This window comes from Astatotilapia calliptera, chromosome 23 (genome assembly GCF_900246225.1).
Source record: "Astatotilapia calliptera chromosome 23, fAstCal1.2, whole genome shotgun sequence".
In the NCBI taxonomy this organism is placed as follows: Eukaryota; Metazoa; Chordata; class Actinopteri; order Cichliformes; family Cichlidae; genus Astatotilapia; species Astatotilapia calliptera.
Window position 1 is genome coordinate 39,550,689 of NC_039323.1, and position 26,549 is coordinate 39,577,237.

General features: G+C 41.1%; 1 protein-coding gene across 1 annotated transcript in view; it reads left to right on the forward strand.

Annotated features, from left to right (window-relative positions):
• ptgfrnb (prostaglandin F2 receptor inhibitor b) overlaps positions 1–26,242 on the forward strand; it is a 76,302-nt gene extending 50,060 nt beyond the window's left edge. The window contains exons 12-15 of the mRNA XM_026157626.1: positions 20,328–20,514; positions 20,621–20,739; positions 20,866–20,916; positions 22,983–26,242. Of these exons, the coding sequence (XP_026013411.1) occupies positions 20,328–20,514; positions 20,621–20,739; positions 20,866–20,916; positions 22,983–23,095 (470 nt within the window). The 3' untranslated portion in view covers positions 23,096–26,242. The remainder of the gene's footprint in view (positions 1–20,327; positions 20,515–20,620; positions 20,740–20,865; positions 20,917–22,982) is intronic.
• The last annotated feature ends 307 nt before the right edge of the window (positions 26,243–26,549 follow it).

Sequence of the window (26,549 nt, forward strand, 5' to 3'; positions counted from 1 at the left end):
AGAGTAAGAGGCAGAAGTTTCAGAGATAAAAAAAACTGTCTCTAAGCTCGTTTTCTTTTCTTTTTTTCTGCCATCACGATGGCGCACGTTTCCTGATTTGTGCTTCCTGTGGCCGGGGTTTAAGTTAAACTGTAACTAACGGGCTCAGTGCTAATTGCAAATCATTTGTCACTTCAGCATGTGTGTGCTGTGCAACGCTACGGCAGTAGGAACCGGCTGAATTACTTGGGCATTTCTGTATCGGTGATCATGCTCTCAGCGCAACATCTGGTTCCACTTTGTGCATGAATGAAGGCGCTTTGAGTCACACTTTGCTCTGCAAGTAACATTTGGTCTGAAAATCGCTCTCATTCAGCACCTGATCGGCTTTCATTTGTTCCCTCTTTTATTTATTTCTGTTTTCTGACGATCGCAGTGGGTTTGTGAAACAGCTGGCAGGTTGTAGCAGATGTGACTCAAACAGGAGTGAAGGGGGGAGTGCGTTTTACGGCTGCGGATTAACGTAGCACAGCTGGAGCGGTTCTTTATCATATATGAAATACATGTTTATTAATGAACTAACAGGTTATATACATCCAGGGGAAGTATACACCCACCAGTCACTTTATTTAGTACACTTTGTCATGAAGAATTAAGCTAGCTACCTTCACAACTGTCTTAATTCTTCATGGCACAGATTCAAGAAGGTGACGGAGGTTTGGTCCATATTCACGATGTGAATTTCCTGTTTCACCACATCCCAAATGTGCTCTATTTGATTTAGATTTGGTGACTGTGGAGGCCATCTGAGTACAGTGGAGTTATTGTCACACCCACGAAACCCGTTTTGGGACATCACACATTATCCGGCTGGAATCATGATTTCATGTTGTGTATACAATTCTGACCTTAACATCTAGTTGAGTTTAGAGCTCATCAGACCAGGCAGCGCTTTTCCAGTTTTCCAATCTCCAATTTTGCCCATCTGCTTACAGGTTTGACACGCTGTCCATTCAGAGATGCTCTTCTGCACAATTTGTCAATAACAAATGTATATTTGAGACAGCTTGGCCATGCTGGTTGGATTTGTTTTCCTCTCAGACTAGTTTCTGTGAAGGTTAGAGAGAGTTGGACAGATTTAAATGCACAGACAAAACACCGAGCTGTATCAGTTCATGTTTGATCTTTGAACGCTTGCTATAAATAGGCATTTTTCTGGGTAATAACACGTGCAGTTATATCATTGTACGTATCGCTGCGGATGATCATGTGACCATAGAGTTCTTCTGTGATCTAGCTAACCACAAACACTGTTTATATTTAGGGGTTAAACGACTGTGACAGGCAGGTGTGTTTAAGTCTGCGAAAGTGGTCGAAAGCGGGACAAGTATCCATAACAAACAGATTACACACAAGTTAAAGGACCAATTAGGAAACTGGAATCGAGTGACATGCAGCAGCAAAGGTGTGGCGTGTAGGTTTCCCCAGTTTGGACAACCGCCAAATCTCAGCTTATGCAGGTGTCCTTACATCAAACACACAAAGCTTTTTCTTGGGTGCGACAGCAAGTTGTATAATAACAGCTCGTGTTTGTGTGTGTTCTAATACAAGTGATTTGTTACTGCCTTGACTCTGAAGCTTATTGTTGTGACACAAGAAGGAAACTAAGAAATTACTGAAGAGGTTGAGCAACAGTCTGTGTGTGCGTGCGTGTTAGAGAGAACAGTACATTCCTTAGAGATGGCCAAAAACGGCTCTCCTGTCGGAGCTTGCTTTAACAGCGGGCATGGTGAAACACAATTGCGTACATAACATCCCGCATTGTTCCTCACTGCTTAGTCATTCAGTGCTCCTATTCACTGTTACGCTGACTCAGCCCATTATTAGTGAAACTACTGACTCCATACGTGTAAGTGCGTTGCTACGTCAACATTTATGGAGCGACGTTACATGAGTCAAAGGAACCTGTATCATGTCGCTCTGTCGTCTAAGATATTTTAATATTTTTAACAAATGAGCAGGATGGAAATCGGTTATCATGTCATCCACAGTAGACTGTAATTGTGCAACTAATTAATAGTAGATTTTATCCCAATTGGAAGCTTAGGGTAAGAATTGCTAGCCAAGGAGACCCTTGTGTTCAAACAGGATAACTTCCCAATTGCAGATTGTTGATCTTTGGTGCATGACGAATTCTGATCAGTAAAATGGTAAATGGCCTGTAGTTGTATAGCACTTTTCTAGTCCCTAAGGACCCCAAAGCACTTTACACAACCTGTCATCCACCCATTCACACACACATGCACACACTGGTGATGGCAGCTACATTGTAGCCACAGCCACCCTGGGACGCACTGACAGAGGCGAGGCTGCCGGACACTGGCGCCACCGGGCCCTCTGACCACCAGCAGTAGGCAACGGGTGAAGTGTCTTGCCCAGGGACACAACGACCGAGACTGTCCAAGCCGGGCCTCAAACTGGCAACCTTCCGATTACAAGATGAACTCCCAACTCTTGCGCCACGATCGCCCCAAGTAGGAATTCTGTTTATGAGTCAAAATTATTGCGTAATGAATAATCACTTCCTATGAGGTGTACTGGATGCCCTGTTAGACGCATGGATAACTGTATTCAGGTGGCAAAAGAAAGAAATGCATCTGTCACGATCCCATTAAAGGTTATTCTTTAACCTGCTCCTCATTCACAACCCCTTCTCTTCTACCATCATCAAAGCATCTATGACAGGGGTGTCCACCTCCAGGCCTCGAGGGCCGGTGTCCTGCAGGTTTTAGATCTCACCCTGGGTCAACACACCTGAATCAAATGATTAGTTCATTACCAGGCCTCTGGAGAACTTCAGGACATGTTGAGGAGCTAATTTAGTCATTTGAATCAGCTGTGATGGATCAAGGACACATCTAAAACCTGCAGGCCCTCGAGGCCTGGAGTTGGACACCCCTGATCTATGAGAAGATGCCTTCTAATCATAATGATGGACATGCTGTAATTCCTGTTTCCTGCACCATGTGGTACATTTTCAACCATCTTGCCACATGACTCAAACATGGAGTCTGTCTGGTTTATATCATTCTCTTACAGTTTGATGAACTGCTATAAAATGCTTACTCAAACATCCTTTAATGTCAAAGGTATTTAAATTGTTCTTAAACCCAAACCTACAAAAATGTATTTGCGCTTCATCTTTAGCGCTAATGTTCATGTTAGCATTTATTAGTGGCCAACCGATATATGATATCAATATTTGGGGATTTAAATATTTGATAGAGACACAGGAAGCCACAGGTTTCTGTAACATTTGCTACGTGTAGTTATTTGGGAGTTCGTGTTAAGATAATCTCGCTGTGTGGTTTAAAAAATAATTTTGGTTTGCTCACAAGCTTAAAAACAACAGTTACCAGCAGAAAAGTTGCAGAGTGCCCTCTGATGGACAAACTATGCAATATCAACACTAATAACAGGGTTAAAGCGTTAAAAGTGTTAAAGCTCCAGTCTCTTCTTTACATTTTTATTTTCATTTATCAGCCATTAGCAAATGGCCAGCATCGGTCAATGGTTGGTTCTAGCATTTAGCTCAAAGCATCATGAATACATAATAAGTCCTAAGTTGAACTTGTGTGCATGCAGTGAAAGTGGCAGCTTTTAGTTGGTTTTTAACTTGTGCGTGTTTGATTAGTTTTTAGCAGTACCACACACCGATACCTCCACACAGCCGCTGGAGTTGTAGGTAATTATTTTTCAGAAATCTGATGGTGCGTGGGATAACTTCAGACACGATTATTGGCGTTCAAATCGCATTTCAATTACCGTCACCGCTTTCATCACCTTCTGCGTGGGGAGTTTCACGACCCCGGTGATGACGGGAGAATTAATTGTGGACAAATATGTCAGGTTTACAGGATGTTATTCCATAATGATCGGATGCTCTCTTCCTCCCCGCGCTGAGATTACTTTGATCCTTTGTTCTTTTAGAGTTAAATTTAGACCTAATTTACTAATCAAGCAAGAGTACCACCCTCCATGGCATACAGTAATTGGACAGTGTAATCATTTGTAAATTAAAGTTTATGGAAGATTTTTCTTACCCTAACTCAAAGATTGATGTGTGTGTTTGTCTCGCTGTCTTTGACCCTGTGTTGTTTTGCTTTTCATTAACTCGACGTGCTGCGTGCGGATATGCAGCCTTCATTACCCGAGGAATGAATGGCATGTTGTTGCACTCGTGGAAGTCTGCACTTGTCAGATGTTGCATGCTAGATGTCAGTGGAGGGGAGATGACATCACCATTAGAGATAGTTTTCTTTGTGTTTTGAAGCAGTGCCTCTAAAAATGTGACACTTTTCACAAGATACCACTGTTTTTAACAGCCTGAAATTCTATTGTTTAAGTAACAGCATATCACTCTGTACCTGCTGGGGAAGGCATAAAGCTTTATTCCTCAGTGATTCACTAGTACAGACACACACTGTTCTTTCCCCTTCCAAATGAGGCATCAGGCATGCAAGCAAAAAGAAAGCTAGATGGCTACAATTAGCAAATGCCAACCAAGATGGTTGTTAAAGGTACTAAACTTAACCAGTGAGCTTGGGAAAATAAATTTGCATTTGAAACAGCTTTCCTCTAAGTAGTTTGTATCACTGCTGTTTACTGTAGTGTGTCTCATAGAAGTGCACAAAGATATTTATAGTAAAAAGTAAACATTGCATTATTCCAAGAAGGTTTTGGTGAAAATTCTTGGGTAATTCTGAGGAAAAACAAATGATATTGAATCCTGTTGGCACAGCGATCATGCCTACATTTGTCTGCCAGCAATCCCTCCAGGTCCACAGTTTTTTTTTTTTTTTTTTTTTTTTTTAGAGAACGAGGGCCTAAAAACACGGTTTGGAATAAAACCACGGTACTGGCAGTCTTTTCCTGATTATCTGATTGTGTTTAGTTCTTTTATTTATGTTTGTTCCTTTAAATGAACTCCTCTAGCATATACCATATAGCAGGTTTACCAAGCTAAAAAGCTGGCTTGTATAATTTACTAGAAGAAGACCCAGCCAAAACATTTTATAGAAAGTACGGACCGTAGGTCAATCAATTAATCAATATAGGTGGTATTTACCGTAGCCAGCAGCTGATTATTTGTGTATGTATTTATGTAGTTTGGCCGATACAGGTGTTGGTGCTTACTTCAACTTAATATACACTGTATGGGAAAAAGCATTGGGTCACACCTCTAAATCTTTGCATGCAGGTCCCAGTACCACAGATGTATAAAGTCAAGCATCTAGCCGTGCAGTCTGCCTTTCCAAACATTTGTGAAGCAATGCATTGTTCTAAACAGCTCACTGAATTCAAGCATGATGCTATAATAGGGCTTCACCATTGCATTTAGTTTGTGAGATTTGTGGAATATCTGGGAGGGAACAAAGTAGAAGAATTTAGGAGCCACAGCAATGGCCACAAAGTCGCTCCAAACCTCCTCCCTTTGCAAAAGTGTCTCCTGGCCAGAGAAAGACAGGATTGGAGTTTATATGATGTAGAAATGATTGTATGGACAAATCCGCATAGAAGTATCGCCCAGCTCTGCAGTTTAGAGACAAGAACCTCTGACAAACTGAGTACTGCACACCTGCAAATCACCAACCCACAGACAGACACATGATGGACAAATGACTGCCTGCTGATGAAGGGTTCCAAAGGTTTTGTCGACCGAGTGCCAATTTAGGGTGCCAGCGTATGAGTGAGCGCCGCACATGAGCAACACAGAAACGCATCTAGTGTTTCCAGCGTGTCTCTGTGTAGGACGGTGGTTTATGTTAGAATTGAGTTTTTTAGTTTTTGACAGTTTTTTTAAATCATTAGTCGGGTGGCGTTTACATTTCTTGACACCAGCTATACTTGTCAGTGCTGCCGTGATGGGAACAAGAGATGAAATTAAGCACAAATATTCACTTAACCATGCTCTGCAGCGCTGTGCACTGGAAGCTCGTGCCACATTACTGCTGAGGAGGTGGTGGCAACCAAAATGGCGCTAAAAGGAGATGTGACGTTGGCCTTAATTTGGTTAGACTGCTCATGTGGCCTTTCTCATGAGATACAAAATACTGATTGATATAGTTTAAACAAATTAACCCAGTTCGTGTGTGTATAGTAGAACACGATAACTAACTAAAAAATGCGCACTGCAAGTTTGAAGTTTTATTTTAAAATCAGGTTGGGCAATAGATACACAACGATACTCTCTTTCGCTCCTCTCCTCATTTCCTCTTCAGTCTCTCCTCTCTTCTCTCCACTCTCACCAAATAACCCAGCTGTCTTCGCAGGGCCGACAGGCAGCCGTTAATTAGCCAATCTCACGCTCCGTTAGCCGGCCGGGGACACAGAACGAGGTAGAGAAAGAATAGACCCAGAGCTGGAGAGAGATGGGAAGAGATGGCGGGAGTGAATGGTTGAGGGTGGGGGGGTTGTGGTGGGGAGCTAAACAGATTGTTAAAGTGAGTGAGAGTGGAAGAGAGTGAATAGAGGAGGCAGTAAATGGAGGGAGAGTCGTTGGAGAACACCATGCAAAGTTTCCTAAAGAGAGAGATGAGGACGAGAGGAAGGCAGGGAATTAAAAGTGGCGAGAGAAAGAGTTCAGTAGAAAGAGGGATGAAGAGCGGATAGACGGGGAAGTGTAGGAAGTGGTGATCTGACAGAAAGACCAAATGATTCTCCATTTAATGTTTCTGGTGAACTAATAATTTTTACTACTAAAAACAAAAAACCCAAAGAAAACACAGCCAACACACAGAGTCCATTCAACAACTGTTAGTTGAGGTTAGTTGTAGTTTATATGTATAGTTATTAGACACCCTCAGTTTGAGGATGACAGATTTGCCCATTAAGTCCATCTTTGTGTGCACTTGGACAAAGAGTCCAGCCCCACCCACCCACCCCACAATCAACAGGACACCAGGTTTAGCTTGTCAGCTCTACCTGTCCCGGTTTCAAACTGTACAGACGCACTACAGATGCCTGAGATTCATAGGTCTGTATTTTTTTTCCTCCTCTTTTTGAATTTTTATCCTCGGCCCAGTGGCCTGAGGCATTACTTGGGTTGTCCGGTACACGGTATATGAGAAACATTGTGAGGGGATTTGTTGACATTCACAGTCAAGGACAAAGTGATTAGATTTTGCTATTCAAGGTCATGGTGAGCCAACGTAGAGCAGATTAGTTGAGTTTTAAGCTTATCGAGGCAAAATTTCACACATTTCTAATTATAAAAGCACAAAATCATAGCGGGATGGCATTTTATATCCGATGGACAAAGGTGTAAACTACAACTTTTTTTTTTTTCTTTTTTTTTTTTAAATTATTAACTCATATTTACTATATCCACATCATGATGATATGGAAGCCCGTTTCCGCCACAAAAAAAAAAAAAAAAAGGATCCATAACTCGAAATTTCGAGTTATTTTCTCGAAATGCTTTTGAGTGCACGTTCTGCGCCTTATGCTTCTGGGTAACAAGAAAGTGACCTCATTCACGTAGTTTACTGATTGGCAGAGCTAACTCCAAATTTTGAGTTAATAAGTCGAAATTTCAAGAAAATAACTTGAAATTTCAAGTTATGGATACTTGTTTTTGTTTTTTTTTAGTGGCGGAAACGGGCTTCCATATGATGATACCTTTATTTGACCTTTTTTTTAAAGCAAAAAACAGAATTACAGAGTCCTGAATCCTACAAGTTGTTTTTGACTCAGGTGTTAGTCAGTTCCTCATTTCCTGTTGTGCTCAGTCTGAGGTAGAGCAAGTCTAATTTCTTGTCTAATAAACCAAACCTCATCTGGAAAAAGTCAGATGAGTGGCCCACCTGGTTGTGCTGTTCTTGTGGTTCTTGCACAGCTTCCTCTGCACACAGTGCAGGTAAAGCTTGTTATGCTTGTCGGTCCCCTTCTGCAGGGCTTTTGGACGTCGTTTAGGAAGTACAGCAGGTCATAATAATGGCTCTTAATCCACATGCATATTAAACAAAAGTCAAGCAAATGACTCATGAATCATGTTTAAATTGCCTTGTAATAAAAATTTTAGTGCAGCTTGTTTCAACAATTAAAGTACATAAAACTTGAGAAAAATTCAGCAATCATTTGACTTTAAAAAAAAAAATACATTTCTGTGTCCCCTAGATGACTGCTAAAAGTCAGAACTACCTGTTTCAGGTTTTCAGCTCAAATGAAAGATGACTGACTGAAAACATCAAATGCGGTGCCGTTCTGCCTTTTTTTACTTTATTGAAAAAGTAGAGCAAATGGTTGCCAATCAAAAAGCGGGAAACCGAGCGCTAGAAGAGGAAAAGGGAAGGGACGGGTTTGACAGTCGAACACAAATTGAAAATGTTGCACAGAGTTGCACTGTGCCATAATTTTCACTCCATTACGTCCCACAGTTAAACCGGAGTAGGAACAGAGATGCAGCTTTGAAGAAATCCTTGGAAACAGCAGATCACAGTGTCATCAGACTGCTAAGGCAGCAGTTTTCAAGCAGAAGCGTCGCACATGCAAAGATAAAACATCGTGACCGCACGCAGGGGGATTCTTCTGTTTGGGCTTACACTGCGTGCCAGTCAACAAGAGAGAGTGTCAAAATGTTTCCGACTATAGAAGGCAGTGTTTCGTGGATGCCAATGTGTGATGTGATTGCATCATTAGTCAGGTTGATTGCTTGCAGAAATCTATGGGGCAGTCTTGTGAAACAGTTAACTCTTAAAAATTCTATTCGCTTTCTGGTAAAACACATGTCTGCAGAAAATATTTAGCAGCTCTGCTGAGACCAAAGATGCAGGTGGAAGTGAATATTCATTTCAGTGGTTTAATGAAACGTGCAATCTTACATGGAGATACAGTATTTAAGGTGCTAACGAAAGTGAAAGTCAATATTTCGTGTGACCACCTTTATTCTTCAGCACAGGCTGAACCCTCTTAGGCATCTTTCTCATTATTTCTTTAAGCAGTCTTCAGGAATAGTTCTCCAGGCTTCTTGAAGGACATCCAAAGCTCTTCTTTGGATGTTTCGGCCTTTTGTTCTGTTCTGTCGACATGATCCCACTATGCTTCAATAATGTGGAGGTCCAGCCTCTGGGGAGGCCAGTCCATGACTGATGGTGTTTCCACTGGTATCATTGTCATGCTGGAAAATGAAGCTGTTGTCAGTCTTGTTCTTTCCATATGCTACTGTATGGTGGATCAAATATGTTTTCTGCTTTCATAATTCCATCAGTTTTGACGTCTCCAACACCACTGGTTGAAATCTAGCCTAAACCATAACAGAGCCTCCACCGTGTAGACACTCACTCTTGTACCTTCACATTTATTTGCTTTGTGTAGGTAGACACTTTACTGGTTTATCCCTTCAGTGCCTTTTTAATGCTTGAATGATTGATAGGTCTGTACGAACTGGCTTAAGAAAAAAAGCATTTCTGTTAAACTGGTCAGGTGCAAGGACTGGACTGAAAATGAGGGGAAAATGCAGTCGGTGTCCAAAAAAATGTTAAAACATTCAGAAAGTCAGGAGAACTAGTGTTCAAGAGCAATTTTAAAAAAAGACCATGCCTGGCTCCTTGAAGCAAATAAAAGGAAATGACGGATGGCTTTTGCATAGTGCTGTAAATTCATGGAAGTCTGGATAAATGTAGGTTTCCCAGCTTATCTATCTTTTGTAGTGTAAACATCTAAAAGCAATAGCAGACCTAAAAATATATTTCCTATGAAGTCCATATCAGTGTGGTCATTCGTTTTAAGGCAGCTGTATGTCAGTGTGTCAGATAAGAAGTACAATTTGCCTTCATTTACTGGTGTTCTTATTAAACATGCAGCGAGTAACGAGGGAAACTTAGCCTCCCGGTGGCTTTGTTTCTGTGAAGCTAAATGGTGTTTTTATAGTGTTTAGTATTCCACTCTACCAGTGCTGTCCTGCTTTATGGAGCAGAGAGCGCACACACAGTTTCATTAGATGCACTGGTGGTAATCGTCAGTCTTTTGTGTTCGTGTGTGTGTGTGTGTTTCGGGCAGTTTACGCCTTGGACTCTTCTCAAGGGATTAACCCAGAGAAATCCAATCAGACTGTTTTCATTTCCACCGACAGCCATTTTAGTTTTATTAGCTCAGACAGGAGCCAGATATTCTATTAGAGATCCACTGTAGTTTAGTTTCTGCCATCCTATCACCAGAGAAGAAGACCCTTTTTTGCTTAATGAAGCTGCTGCAGCACCAAAACTCAGGCTGGGATTTGGATACCATTTTTATCACACACTTCCTGATACACCAGGATATCAGTGGCGTTGCTTCCACTCTATCAGATGTGATTTTCCCCATACCAGTCACTGCATACCAAAGCTGCCTAATGTGTAGCCATGTCAGCTTCACGTGACAACAAGAATGCATGAAATCAGATTATTAAGCAGCCTAAACATGCAAAGAGGGACCAGTAGTGGTGTTGGTCTAATCATTTATGTTATTAATCGATAGATTCCTTTTTAAACCTCGATCTGTCACCTCACAGGCCTGAGAGATTAAAGTGCATGGATTTATAGCTTAGACCCGAGCAAAGTTAACCCGCTTCAAATTTAATAAGTGAAATTCAGAGATGGCTTATTTTTACCCCCTTAAGGTTGTTGACACACTGCTTTAGGGAACAATATTCGTCAAAATAACTCAGTGCTACAATTAAATGATCACTTGAGTTTGATTTGTTTTCTTTCTTCTCATAGTTGACATGAGTTTCCATTTTTATGCACTGCACTCAAATGACGAGGGGGCTGGAGTCCAAGTCTCGCCACCGAGACCTCATTTAAACAGGCCAAGAAAACGATCAATGATCGCCATTGCATCCTCTGGTCGCTGTGGAAAAATGTGTACTCCCCAACCAGCTGACAGGTAGTAGCTGGAGGTTGCTAGCTGTCAGTCACAAAGTGGGTATTGCATTTAAAACCTACTTGTGAGTACTTTGGTTACTAGCAGGTTGCCACTGCTTCCCATAGTTTGCATGGAAAATACCTACTTGCTTGCAAACACTTGCATCTACTCGCCTAGCAGTAATTTGCCTTAGCAATAAGCAACATGTTAGAAAAGACTCACATGTTTCCATCTGTGGTTCACATCTTCAATGCAAACTACGAACAACTGCAGCAGCCTGCTGCGATAATAGATCATGGTTTGGGTTCAAATATACCCTTTTACAGTCCATGGCTTTAACTCATGTTTTACTTGCGCTTATTCACCCGGTCACCCAGATGTCCATTTGTTTTGTTTTTTTTCCTTTTGAGGTAGGACAGTGTCCTCAAACCAGATGGCAATGGTATCAGACAGTTTGTTTCTAATCCCTTTGCAATTCTTAAGATGACGCAGAGACACCACAGAGCTTTGCTGCCAGCTTCACAGGAAGCCCAGTAAAGGGTTAAGAGTTCAGTACGCCTGAAATAAGCCAGATCGTCTGACCACGTCTGAAAGCAGACTACCTGGCACAAGAAGCCGGCCGTCATAGGCTGCGTCTCACTGTGTCTCAGTGCAACTGTACAAATGGAGATAACGCCACACACTTCAGGCCCAGCTCGACTCAAAGGCTTTTTCCCTCCTTCTGTACATGAAACGTGATTGAAGTAGTTGTGTGAAGAAAGAAACACGAGGACATAAGGGAGATGCTGAAATTCTGTTTGACAATCCAGAAAGACTTTACTTTTTGCTTTTCGTTTTTTTTAAGCGTCTTTTGTGCAGCCCTTTTGAGATGATACATCGTGGGCCACTTACTGCTTTTTTTCCTGCAGATGATCATTACCTAATTGCAAACAGTTTGACCAAATCTTTGTTTATTAAAAACACAAACTAGCTTATTTTACAGTCTGTTAGATCACCCTTAGAGCAGCTTTCTTTTTTTCTTCTTTTTTTTTGATGCCGTGCTTACATGCAGTGAAATTATGGAAATAGTTGTGTGCACGTGCTTATGTAGCAGCACATCCACACTTCTTCTTCTTCTTTTTTTCCCCTGTTTCTTCTGCTGGCTCTGTTTGTAGTACACAGGAAGCTTAAAGGCAGTGTTTAAAGCTTGTCAAGTAACTGTTGAGAGAGTTCACGAGTTCATAAAAGAGGGGTAGGAAGGTCTGGACAGCGGTCTAGATTCAGAGGAGGAACAGCTGTGGGCAAGAGGCTGTGCGTCACCCTGCTAGTGGGGGATCAGTTACTCCTAGAGCCCCTCTCGTGAGGAGGGGCCGGGTGGAGGCCTCTCTCTGGTGATACCGCGTCCTCTCCAAAGGCACAGCTTGAGATGCGTTCACATTTCCGAGTGCCTTTTTCTGCCGTTTATTTATGGCTGTGTAATAAACAAAATAATCTTCTCAGTCACTAAGTATTTTAAATCCCCTCTCTTCCTACCTCCTTCCCTCCTTCCTTCCCCTCGTTCTCCGTCCGCTCCACCATCAAGAACAAAGAAATAAAGGAAGGAGGCTAACTGAGAAAGCGGAGGCTTTCTAATTATAGCTCCGTTCCTCGAGTAGCGGTGTCGTCGCTGAAACAAGCAACCGGAGTTCATGCATCAGAATTATGCAAAGCGCGTCTTTGATCACTCACGGCAATGTCAGACTGTAACCTGGTGCTATCACAGCGTCAGAGAAATGCCTATCTTCTGACTGTCAGCTAGCCACTTTTTAAATGATGTCATTATATAAGAGTGTAGCTGTAGTCATTATGCAGTGGATTAACGTCTTTTTAAAAATCTTTTCACATACCGAAATGTGCTATTTTTACTCTTTTTTTTTTCCTCGCAGGTATTCAGGAAAAGTGTGTTTGGCCAACAAATTAAAGTAACATTGAATGGAATCACTTTGTTGAACATATAACCAGGACATACCAGAGAAAGGTGGCACTCAAAGAATAGAAACCCATGGTCGCTGTCTCAGTCACTGTGCCCAAAGAGTCAAACCTGAGCTGTTTCCCTGGTCCGCAGGTACAGCAGAGCTGCACGACAGGCAGACATGATATCATAGTAAAGATGAAGCAAATGTACTAATCATCTTTAATGGGTGACTGAAGCTATATCGTGGACTATCATGGCATTTGTTTAGTGCTCTGTTGGGTTGACACAGACACGTCAAATGTATCAGCACTTTGAGTTGAGTTGGTAATTAACCCTTTAAAGCCGGTCAGAGCAGCACGCTCCATTTTGCGTAACTATTTTTAAATCCCGGTAGCACTGCAACCACGTAAGCTAGCACAATAATTTTTTTTGCATATGAAACCGGAGGAGTTGTACTTACATCTGATGCCATCAGCTTGTCCTCGGTCACAGTTTCCTTCCACATATAGCTTTGCAAAAACTGCATAAAAAGCACTTGCAGCAACAAAAACATAATATTCCAGAAACAGCTTTGCCGATCCGATCAGCTGTTCGTAACACTTCCTACGTTGGAATAGACGTCAGCGCGAACTATTGCATGTCCGCCATTACCTGCCCGAAACCGGAAGTGATGTCATTTTCGCGGAAATGTAGTTTCTTACCATCAGGGCCTCATGAGCCTATACTGGTGTTTTTAAAAGTTATCTTTGACTTTATGCTTATCTGTGTTGTTTCTGGGATGCTTAGGACACATATTGCACTGCTGGAAATAGTTTTTTTTTTTTTTATGCATATGCTGCTTTTGTGCAAATTTGCATTATAATATTTATTTTCATTTGTCCTGCAGTATATAAAAATTGGTGTATTTCAAAAATAAAACTATGAAAACACTCAAAATAAATTTCCTGTGGTGGGAAACTATTTTGTGCAACTTTTTTGTATTTACAGTTTTGAGGGATAAGCCTCTTAAATTTCTCTAACTAGAAATATATGTTAAAAAAACAAAAACGATTTTCAATTTTTTTGTAGTTTATTGCACTTAATGCAGACATATTATTAAAATTTGGGCTATAATGGTTGTATTGATGTATAGCAACTTGAAATGCTCCCAAAAATGGCACTACAGCATGTAAAAATATAATATGAGCTCTGGCGGACTTGGTTCTATGGTAGGTCTTAAAGGGTTAACTTATATTATCGTGTTTGCACATGTCTAGTGCGAGTATGAACTTGCTGAGGCGGTGGGGTTGTTTTAAAGTCCCCAGGCTGTTTCTGAGCTTTTTAGATCATCCGGTCAAAGGATTGACGTGGTCACGCTATAGGGAGGCGTCTGTCATCCTGTCTGTCCATTGTTCACAAGAATAACTACTCTTCCTGGAGTGTTGGTCAGCTTTTATTGAAATGCAAGGATCACCTAATGGATTTTGATTATATTGTGGTCAAGGTCATATTTGTCATTCTCTGTGGATTTTAATTCTCATTAGTTTATGCAAAACAGCCAAACCAGTGACAGGGAAACTTCTCACCTTTTTTTCTGTGCTTCACACATTATAATAACCTGTGAACTGCGGTGGATCGTGGGCTGGATGAGCTACAGCGTCACCAGTGTTCTGGTTATCAGAGTTGTCTGGTGGCTCCATGCTTCGTAGTTTTTATGTGGTTGTGTTTAGATAGGAGTTTCCAGATACCATTACCAAGGTGGCTGCTTGGGGTGTGCCGTCTTTCTTTCTGGGATTTATCAATACAATGGCACGATTTACACAAACATTAGCAATCAAATGGTAACCCAACCAAATTCTACCACTTTTGAAAAGTTAAACTAAAAGTTGGTGTATCTGACATGCAGTAATAATGATACATTTAAAAAAACCAACCACACATTTCTAATAGGAGCACCTACCATTGTAGCAGGATATAATGAAATAAAAGGAACAGCAAAATAAACCTTCTTAATCTCTTTAAGCTGAAGTCTCTGTATGAAATATGCCTGTGCCTGAGATTATTATAGCTCATTTGATGACATCATAAAGATCCAAGACTAGAGAAAAGTGCTCGAAACTAGTCATTTAGAGGTGTCTGATGAGTCCGCCGCCTCTAACACTATTTATACAGTAAATAGCATGATGGGTCCTCTGTTCTATAAATTATGAGTGACCACTTTTTTTTTTCTCTAAACAACTAGAAAACTTAATTTGAACTTTTCTTTCACTCCTCCTTTTCCTTCATTTAAACCAGTTCTGAGCGCAGGGCGTGATTCTTCAGGTCACTTTGAGTCCACCGCCCAGGAGACCATCATTCATATCATACTCATCATTCATCTTGCACAGGAACTCTTTCCATGTTTTTCTTTGACTGAAGCGTGTGCTGGTGGGATCCCTGACCTAATATGGGGATCAGGTTTGGAGGAGCAGGCCTCGGTGTATTTCACCGCGCCTGTGCTCCAGAGTCTCAGAGGAGTATTGGCTTACTTTTAGGCAAGCCTCGAGGTACATTAGGTTTGAGAGGGGAAAACAGCTTGAAACACTTAATGTGATGGTGGTGATTGTTCGTAAATACTTACAACCCTTCTGTTAGTGGTGAAAGTTTTATCGGGGCAAAACGGGTACGACCATCCTGAAGTGTCCTGGAATAAACTTGAAGAAATGTGATCTTGTCTTTAAAGTTTGATTAGCTGTAACTCTTTGTCATTAACTTTTTTTACTAGGAGAGGCAGAAGTGAGGAAGGACTTGATTATTTTCTTGATTAATCATTTATCCTGTTAAACACCAGCACAATTTTTTTTTTCTCCATCCTAGATCACAAACACACGGACCAGCAGCCAGTTCTCACAGTCAAGCAGACCAGATTGTCACATTATAATTTTAGCCTTAATTTTGGCATTTTTTTATCTGCGCTGTAGCAGCTTTGAGGAGACGTAGCTTTCTTGAGGATGTTACAGGGTAACTCGGCCCTGTCTCCATGTCAGAACTTTGAAGTCTTCGGTCGATTCTGGTCAGTGAGTCTGGAGGGTGTGTGTGTGTGTGTGTGTGTGTCTGATGTGTGTGAGGTCAGTCGACCCGCGGTGTCACCTCCTGTTTCCTCCTCTTTGGTTGGATGGAGCGCTCGGCTACTTGTCTTTGTGCAAAAATATCAGTGCCCTCCCTCTAGGCTGTCTCAGTGCATCTTCATCATCACCTTCATCATCGCTGCCATCAATTGAGTCAGATTTAACAGTGTGAAGGGAAGCTTTATGACTTTATGTGAGCGTCGCATTAACTCTTTAAAAATGACCAAATCTTAACTGATTTCTTTACCTTGATATCAAAGATTCTTCTGATAATTGAAAGTTGAAAAGAAATGATTTGCACATTATTGTACATTGTTTACATAAAACAACTGCATATTACACAATAACGATAATTTAACCAGTACAAATGTGGCTAACTCCACTGAAATCAGGCTCTGCACACGACAAAAGCGGCTCCTCTCCTCTAAATGAGAAGCAGTAGAGTTGATTTGCCAAAATTACATCCTAGTGTCCAGTGTGTCCACTTCTCCACTAACAGGAAGTGATTGATTTAGACTTTGGAGAGAGGACGGCCGGGGAGGAAGCGCGCTGCGACTTCTAATCTTGTGCTCTTGGAAAAGCAGCACCTCAGAATAAAAGTGCAGTTTGCTGAAGTTCTGCTGTTGTTATTTCAGCATTAAATTTAAATTCTCATGAATAAAATCTGCATGTTTAGTGTGGTTGCGTTACCATTCAAGAAGGTTTAAAGTAGAATTTGTAAGTTCATAAAAGCAGAATAAATCCAGAGAATATGGAGGCAGAAAAATGATGATACTCATCAAGCTGTACAGCGGTGCGTAAAAACACGCGCTTACAAATGGTAATTTTTATTGGGTTTATGTTGATAAATCAATATAGTTTTGACAAATAAAAGCAGCTTACACTTAAAAATATTTCTAAATTGGACCATCGGACGATCGGATACAATCATGCTAAAAAGAAAGTACACATTATGTCAGGTTTTAAGGTTTTATAAATCGGACTGTGAAATGAGGTTAATTCACCTTCAGATGAACAACAACATATGACATATTATACTTTATTATTTATTTAATAAGAATTAAGCCTTAATACAGAACCAGCCCCTCATTATTCAGTAGTTTGTAGAACCACCTTTAGCAGCAATAGCATGAAGTGTTTATTTCCTGTGTGACTTTGTCAGTCACATCATGGTGAAGGAGTTTTGATCCACTCCGCCTTAAAAGATTACAGCATGTAATCGGGTTCAGATCTGCACTTTTTCAGCCATTCTGTTGTAGATTTGTTGCTGGACTTGGGATCATTTACCTGCTGCACGATCAGTTTAAGCCAAGCTTTAGTTGTCAGACAGGTGGCCTCACATTTGATTGTAGACTACTTTGATATATAGAGGAAATCATGGTCGACACAATGACTGCAGGGCGTGCAGGCCCTGTGGCTGCAGAACAAGCTCAAACCATCGCGCCTCCACCACCGTGCCCGGCAGTTGGTATGAGGTGTTTGTGAATTATGTCCAAGCATCTCCACTTTTCTATCTAAAGAATGGTTTCCGTAGGTTGCTACGCTTTGTTACATTTTAGCAAACACATACTTTTTCAGCTTTCTTCTAATTGTATCGTCAACAACTTTGCCATTTAACATACTGAGAGTCTGAGATGTTTCCCTGTGCCATTGCCCTGTCTGACCTTGATGGGAGTTTGCAGGACATCCGCTCCTGGGATGATGGTTATTAGTAAGAATCCAGGTTTTAGTCTCTTCCGCACAGACCACTCTTCAGAACATGGTCAGAAATGTTTTAATGAAAATATAAACGGCAGCATTTGCCTCAAAAACTTTACATCAGTCTGACTACGTGTGGGATAAGGTGACATTTTGCCGTCAGTGGAGCTAAAACTTCAAAAGAAAAAGGTACACGCTTTAGGGCTCGTCTTTGAATGCTGCTTTAACCTCCTAAGACCCGAACTCTTCCACAGCATGCATTTTTAATTTCTCTTTGATATTTAGGCACATTGGGGCCCAATAAATGTAAAAACAAAGAATTACCAGATTTTTTAACCTTATTTTTGTTTTTATGAAAAATCAGAGCCACATATGAGGATATCCGTTTAAAATTTTGATAGAACAGTAGCAGTATAATGTCCTCGTAAGTGGATATCAGACCAAATTGAGTATTTTGGTCTAAATAACCCAAAATAGGAGGTTAATTTCAAAAAGTGGTTTATGGTGTGATATTGGAGGGGGTGATGAGATTTCCTGCTAAATCGAGATTATTTTTGAAATGTTCTGGTCTTGCTGTACTGTACATACTGTACTTTTTGGGGGGCCCTCTGGTCATCTTCTGGTGTGGCGTTCAGTCACACAAAACCTTGACTATCTACAGCAAAACTTAATGAAATTTCAGCCTAGTGTCACACACAGGAGGGCAAACAGTTTTCAGGTGATGACCAATATTGAGACCTGGGGGTGCTAAACTTGATACCAAGGTCGGTGTTATTACTATCGCCGCTGCTGCTCACGCTACTACTGATTTTTAATGATGTAGCACTTGAATATTAAAGCCATTAGGGAAGAGAGGGAGAGAGAAATTGAGATGTGATTCATTTCTCTGCTCTGGCTGAGTTCACTCCTCTTCTCAGTTTTTTTCCTTCTCTTCATTATATTCGCTGCATCCATTCTCCCCACCTCTTTCTTCCTCCCCATGTCTGTTTCTTTCACTCTTTTTTCATAATTGTTTTTCATCATCATTTATCTTATTCTTTCTTTTTTCTTTTTTTACCCTGCAAATGTTCCTTTTATTTTTTCATCTGTATCCTCTATTTGTCTCCTAAATGACAGAGGATGACTAAGACTCCATGGGGTTTTTATTGTGCTTCAGTGTGTGTGTGTGTGTGTGTGTGTGTGTGTGGGAGGTAGAGTGCTAATAGTCTCGCTCGCTCTCTCTCTCTCTGACAGACTAATGACTAGTTTGTGCTTCTGTCTCTCACGCTCGCTCTCTCTCCCTTTCTCTCCCCCTCTCCCTCTCTCTCTCTCGCTCTCTCTGAAATAATTAGCTCGCTCGCCCCCTTTTCCAAAGATTGCATCTATTATCACGAATTCTATCAAACTCTCGTCCCCGTTTTTATTTCTTTTGTCATCGCTGTCGCCCTTTTATGATGCGTGTCCGTCTCCCTGTCTTTTTATCTTAATGTGGGAAAAGGAACGCCGGCGTTTATAATGTGGTGATAATGGATTTATTCTGCTTTCTAGATTTCCTCCTCTCTTCTGTTTGTTATCGTAGTGAAATTAGGGCTGTGCTGGACCTCAGAAAACACTCAGTTTCTACAATGAAGTCGGTACAGTAGCGCTTCTCTGTAAGTGTTAGGCTGGTTAAGGTCGATGTTAGCCAGTGTTAGTGACTTAAAGGCTTAAAGAAATACTTAAAACTGAGCTGGGGTGTCGTGATCAGCGGCAGTAACACACACTTCAGCTGCCGTGCCTTCTCTGACTCTTCTGTCAAATAAAGCGACTTTGTTCTCCTAAACAGCTCGTTGGTTTGCGCTTGATCTCTTACTGGCTTCAAATATGTCACATCGCTGCAGTAACGCTATCTTTTAATGGCACTTCTAATGTTCTTTATTAACTGACACATACAGTATTTTGCCTTTGAGCTTTCTTTTGTAGTTTGTAAGGTTCAGGTTGAAGGTATTTGAGAGACGATGGGATTGGTTGGTATAAGCACGTTAACACGACGTGCGGATATTGTTAAATAAACGCTCAGTTTTGTATTGAATGGAAGTACTCACTGAAACATTACCACCAAAGAAAACCTGTATAATACTGATCTGTGTTCAGGTTGTACAAAGTGTGTCCATAGTGGGTTTAGCCTTGTTTGGCAGTCCAGCTGTGTCCCATCTAAACAGACCAAACGAGTTACACAAATTTCAGCATAGGTTTAAAAAAATGGTTTTAAAGGTGTTCAGAGGTTCAACACTTAGCTAATAGTGCAGTTACTGAATGTCAGAAACTACACTGCACTGCACATTCCTAATATATGTATGAATGATTAGTTAATATCTAATTTGTATATTTTCTTCTGTCTGTATTTTGAATATATTTACACACAGGCGGGGGGGTTGAATCTAATGCACAGAACTTTTGGATCTAATATGCCAGAAAATGAAGATCTTTGAACCTGGTTTTATCCTTAAGTTCGTATTTTGTATCTTCAACTATTTAAAATCCCAAAAGGTTGATTCTGTTCATCTGGACGCAGCGTTTTCAGAAAAAGCCGCGTCCAGATGAACAGAATCAACCTTTTGGGATTTACTTGGATGATTGAGAATGCATCAAGACTATTTAGATACTAAAAAACGTATATATTGATGTCTATTAGTTAAAATCATCACCACTCTAAACATCTTAAAAGTCCATCACAGCTTCACTTAAATTTGTTTCTGTGTGTCTCTCAGACGACCTGGCGTACGAGGTGAAATGGTTTTTCACCCGGTTGCGCGGCGGACCCGCGTCGGTCCAGGTGGCCAGCGTTGACCGCTTTGGCGTTGTGAGAAAAATCAACCGTAATTCATCCAGCGACGTTACAATAGAGCGCAAAGACACACACACCTACCTGCTCAACATATTTGGCACTCAGGACAGGTGAGGTGCAAACGAATGATTTGTCTGTTTAATCCCTTTTTGGCTGAGAGACTTGCACAGCACCATGACCGTCATCACAACAGCCTGTGTCCTCTGTGGTTTCCAGTGACAGTGGGGAGTATTTCTGCTCCGTCACTCCCTGGTACCTGTCGGCCTCAACGGGAGCCTGGACAGAAGCTCAAGAGCTGACATCATCCAAAGTCTTCCTCGCTGTCAAATTTGCAGGTGTGGTGCAAAAGACACGCAGTTACGTTATAACATGAACACATTGAAACATAAAAGTCTATGATATATGTGCGTTATTTTGTTATACGTAACACCAATTCTCTTGTTTCCTCTCTCCTTCTGCAGTTTGGGACTCCCTAAAGTTACCTCTCTTATATGGTGCATCAGCCTCACTGGGTAATATAGTCATTATATGTTTGTTGTACTTCAGAGACTTTGCTTTAGGCAATCTTTAATTGTCTATATCCTTTTCTTTCATCTAGATGACATATTTTTAGGGATTTAAGATTTAATTATGGATTCATTTTTCCACAGTAATGCCTGATTATCTCCAAGTCCTCTAAGTGAACTTGTACTTTTTACCGCTCGGCCGCAAAAGGCTGATGGGGTATTGTTGTCAGGTCACAGGCAACGCGGACACCCAAGTTTTTGCGATTCGATAATGAGGCGACGTAGGATATTCAAATTGATACCATAGATGCATCTCTTAAAAGGCTCGGACGAGTTTGAGTCCCAGTGACCTTGACCTTAAGATGATCTCAAGACCTGGGAGGTCACTAAATCTTCTAGAAAGCTGAGGGGTAGCACTGGAAACTTTTTTTTTTAATTTGTGACTCAAGCAGAGAAGCTTTGATTCACAGTAGAAAATAATCCTTATGTATTTTATACCGAGCCCTGGTGCAGCGCCTCAATCTATCCTCTCTAAAGCAAGGTGTTTTAGTGACATTTGGCCTTCTTTTAAGATAACCTTCTTCTGATTGGCTACCCTTTGCAAACAGAAGGCCACTCTCTATGATATCATTGAGAGCCAAAAGTAGAAAAAAATGTTTAGACCAGTCTAAAGCCTGGCCTTTTAGCCCATGGGAATTACTTCTACACTTTGCTTGTGTTGAGTATGAGTAACCACTGTTGTGACTGTATGTTTATGCCAGAAAACGAGGAAAAACGCAGAAATCACCAACTCCTGAGTGCAATTCGGTATTTCTTCGACTTTGACAGCTGACTAGCTGTGCACCTAAACAGTACATCACAGCTTTCTGGTTTCCTTGTTCTCCTGTACTGTTCTATAAAGCGTCCTCTTGTGTTATGTGTATAGGATTGTGTGTAGACATTTATGAAAGTGTGTTGTGTTGCTGTTGCAGTGCTGAATGACAAGCTGTTGTTGTCTGATTCTGAAAGAGGGCTAACTAAAATGTTGACTTAGCATGAAGAAAATGTTAAATGTAGCCAAGCGCAGCAGAAAAATGTCTCTGGAAAGTGAGAAAAGCTCGGCTCACTGATGCTTGCTGTCAGCGAGGGCGTCCTTGCTAAAAGTGCTGGCCGACAGACTCTTTTGTGTTTTCTTTTGTGCTGCACTGCACTTCGCTTGCTGACGGTGTTCGTCTCTATTTAGGACACATTTCTGATAGCTGGCGTTGTCCGTGCACTGCGGACAAGAGTTTAATCAAAATAGTCAGTAGAGTACAATTTAATTTGCCTTAATTAGCACTGATGGGGATTTTGGAAAGCAAGGATGGGCTTTTGTGTTTGCTCTTCACATAAAAATCTGTGTTTTTATTAGTGATTGTTGCAGCAATGCTAGCAGCAGCTTTGCCACAGAAGTGATTATAGTCCTGACGTAGCCGTAGTCTTCTCGGTGCCACATGAGCTGGAGACGAGGGAATCCCTGCATGTCAACTTTTAGGCGCTTGAACCAGTGCCTTAAACAGACAAGAGAAGATTGGAGTAATGAGACCTTAATCAGAGTTAAAGCTATCTGTCATGTGCTCTCTACCTCCGGAAGTCGGTCCCTTTTCCCAGCACTGGCCAAGAAATTCTTTTGTCAGATTTGTACAGGGCTGTGGTTTAGTGGTTAACGCATTCAGCTTGCATGCAAAAGGTCCCTGTTCAATGGACAAACTCAATCCTGGATAAAATGGGAAGTCTGTGTCTGGAAGGACTTACAAAGGGTATAAAATGTGTAGCAAATCAGTCAGTACCTTGTGAAATAAAGGAGCAACCAAAAGTACCTTATTCTTCTGTAAATTTGAAGTGTGTGAAGACTAATATTAGCCACTGAACAGGGCCAAAACATTAAAGACACTGTTTTTAGAAGGTTGCTAAAGTTATTCGCTTTTATTGTATTACTAGTTAAAATGGTACTCATGAATAAATGCATCGATAGAAATGGTAGCATTAAGAATCGTTGGATTGGAATGGTTTTATTGGTGTCGGTAACATGGTGCCTGTTCTGGTTTTTCCAGGTGTCGGCCTCTTCTCTCTGGTCCTGGGTCTGGTTTGCGCCCAGTGCTGCTGCCGCAACACCGCACACCTTCCACGCTCACGCAACAAACTCATGGACCTGGAGATGGACTGACAAACACTTTCCCCCGCGCCCTCACACTGCAGCGCTCACAGGAAGCACCACACGCATAACAGACACACGCCCATAGACGATTTCTGGGACACCCAGTTGTTCCCGGGCGACGGGCGTTGGGATTAAAACGCATTTTCGCAGTGCTTTAAAAGGTGCTCAGGACTGTTGTTTTTTTCAACTCTGCAGTGTAGGAGCAGGGGACTTTCACGCTCACCAATGGGAAAAAATAGCCTTTCAGACTTCTGTTTCTATGAAGAAATCTTGTGGCACTTCTAGAGAATTTTATGCAGATAAATTTGTGCCCTGCCGACACCACCGCCGTACAAGAAGCTCTGAGGGATCCAGAGCTTAATATCCGAGGAACAGGAGACTTCTGAGACATCACTGCCACTTGGGAATAAGGGATCAGTAAACAGATCTGCTGCCTCTATAACCACTAGGGATAACAAATGAAGTGCTCAGGCCTGACTAAATGCTTTTTTAGGTTTTCTTTTTTTTACTTATCCTGATGCCAAGGCAACCAGTAAGCAACGTACCAGTGAATCCCACTATAATCTCTTTTTGGGGAAGCACGTAAAATTCATGGGTTCTTTGGGGTTGGCGAGACTGGAGTGCCATTACTTAATATGAATCTGCACAAGGTTAAAAGACATAATATATCCCTACTTAAGTCACATGGGAAACATCTGCTGAAGGTGTTCTGGCATTGCGCTACCACCCCAAAGTATTCCCACCTTAACACCTGGACTATATTTACCTTTATTCTCAACTCTAGTTTTTTGAAAATTCAGAGATTTAAAAGAAATGAGACATTTTTAAGCTTTACACAGAGATATGCAGTGTGTTTGTGTGTGAGATATACTGTACATGGTGCCAATATTTTGAACTAATGGAGGCGTGCTTGGTTCGTATTGCCACATCAACACTTGAACTGCTGCTCAGAGCGGCAACAGCAAGCACTCTTCTTTTATAAATATTCAAAAATGTATCCAGCTGTTATTTTTGCCCGGGTCTTGTGTGTGTTTCGTACACTGTGTGAGTGCTGTGCTACAGTATGTGAGACAAAGAGTTGCATGTACTGTTTTGTAATAACAGTATGATGTCATTCATGAGCAACACAAGGCGTTTGTTTGGTTTTTTTTTTGGTTTTTTTCTCCCCCACGGTTACATTTTGATCACATCAAAGCTTCCTACATCTAGATTTGAAAAGCTAGCTGTCACCTCGCTATGGCAGACTCAAGTTTGTTCGTACTGTGAACAAAATGACAAAAATAGTTTGGGTGACGTAAGGAACTTGGTTTCTTCCGTGGTTTGAAGTTTTCAATAAAGTGATGCATGTTTCTTAGCTTTGGGTATAAAAGGAATAGTCGAATAACTTGGGAAATGTGCTTAGCTTGGTTAGCTTAGCATAAAGGCTAAAGGAGGGGAAATGCTAGCCTAGCTTGTTCAGAAGTGAAGCGGTTTGCTCTGAAAGAACTTACTCTTCCCTCTATATTTAACATTTCCAACCATTTTGCATAACCAACATAAATGAGACTCTGATATTGTTGCTAAGCATTTTATGTCACTTTTGGTTTAGCTAAGATAGCAGTTCTCCTCACAAACAATATAAAATATGGACGTAGCTACTATGATGTCATCCACTGGTTTCTGGAATCCCATTTTGAAGCCTTGAGATGAGCATTTCTACTGTTGCTGTGTTCATTGCAAAAAAAAAAAAAGAAGAAATAGTTGAGACAAAGAAGGGTGGGGCCAACTATGAACCTGTACCGTTATTGGCTAACAACTTGGGAGTGGCAACTTATTAGCTAAGAGACGTGTGGTTCATTCCACAGATAATGTTCCATGAAACACAGCATGACCAGAAGTTACAAAATATAATTTTTAAATTTTAATTAATCAATTTTGCAGCTACATCTATCGCCATCTGGTGGCCTTCAGATAGAATGCCGGTTTAAGGCACTTTTTCCAAACAGACAGCTAACAGCTACATCCATGTTTTATGCTGTTTGTGGTTCCTTTACACACCATGAAGAAGCTACAGTGTAGCTAAAAAAAACAGACCAGTAAACTTCCAGTTGTTCAAGACGTGTCAACAACCAACGCGTGCATTATTTTCCCTTTGATATGTTTAGGTTCTGATTTTTCAACAGTCCTGCTGTTTTCCTTGCACCTGCTTGATAAAACTCTAAAATGTATTTCTATAAACAACAACAAAAAGAAACCTGCAATAATCTGCAATAATCAGCCAACTGGCAAAGTTAGCTGTGTCCAACTCGCATCAGCTGACATCTGTTTAGTCTCTGTGGAGTTTTTATCGCAAGTGAATGAACTTGCAATGATGGGTGTGTCGTGCCGACTGCTGTGGGAACACACACATACTTGAAGCAACCACACACACAGAAAATGAGGAAGTTTGTGTCCAAACTCAGCAGGATCCAAGTGGGCCTGTTGGGTTTTTAGCATGATGTGCCAGCCGGTTTTCTCCTGAACTGGCTGGGGTTGAATCAGGCTTTGTTTGATGTGTTTTAAAGAGAGTTTTAAGCAACTTTACGAGCAATATGAGGCTGTAGTCGGGTCACAGCTCCCAGAAAGCTAAACTTCTATTATTCACTCTTAATCAGAACTAAAACACTGTTAACTCAGGCAGCCAGTGCGGAGCCATTATCCAGTCACAATAAACAGATGCCCATCACCGTGTTTCTGAGTTAATGTTTTCATATCACATTTTTTCTTTTAACTGAAACCGAAACCAGTGGTCTGCATCATTTCCACATGCATCTTCCCGGAATTAGAAAAACACTGGTGAGTGTTTTGGCTTGGCTTAAGGAGGCTGGTTATTTCAGAAACTTCCAGTGTGGTTCCTTAAATCCTCTCCATGATTATACTGGTGCAGTATTCAGAACAATTTCTTCCACTATCATTAACATACACACACCTACACATTCACAGGTAAACAATATCACTCTGTGCCAGTGAACAAGACCTAAACAAGAAAAGTAGCATCAGTACACATCCCTGATCATGTGATTACATCACTGCAAGACCTCCCCAGTGTCTTTTTATTTTGTCATTTTATTGCAATTAGTATGATGACTCATGATGATGTTTTTTAATAAACAGATTTGTAAGATGTATTCATTCTGACAGTTGTTTCTGTATCGTCTCATTTTATTGTGTGGTGCTTCATGAGGATGATTTCGGTATTGGTCAGTTCCATCTGTCACCTAGGTTACCCTTGTCTTCACTCCAGCTCTTTATGAGCACAGACATGACTATCATGACTATTTTAAGGTTTAACCCCAACTAAAGTTGTTTACGAAGGGGGGGAACTATCCATTGGAGCCAAAACGGTTTTTAATGCTGGAAAAATGGCATTTTAACCTGGGAGTCTGGACGATCAGCTATTTGTTGGAAGCAGTCTTAAGTGGCCATTAAACCTACGATTTTGGCA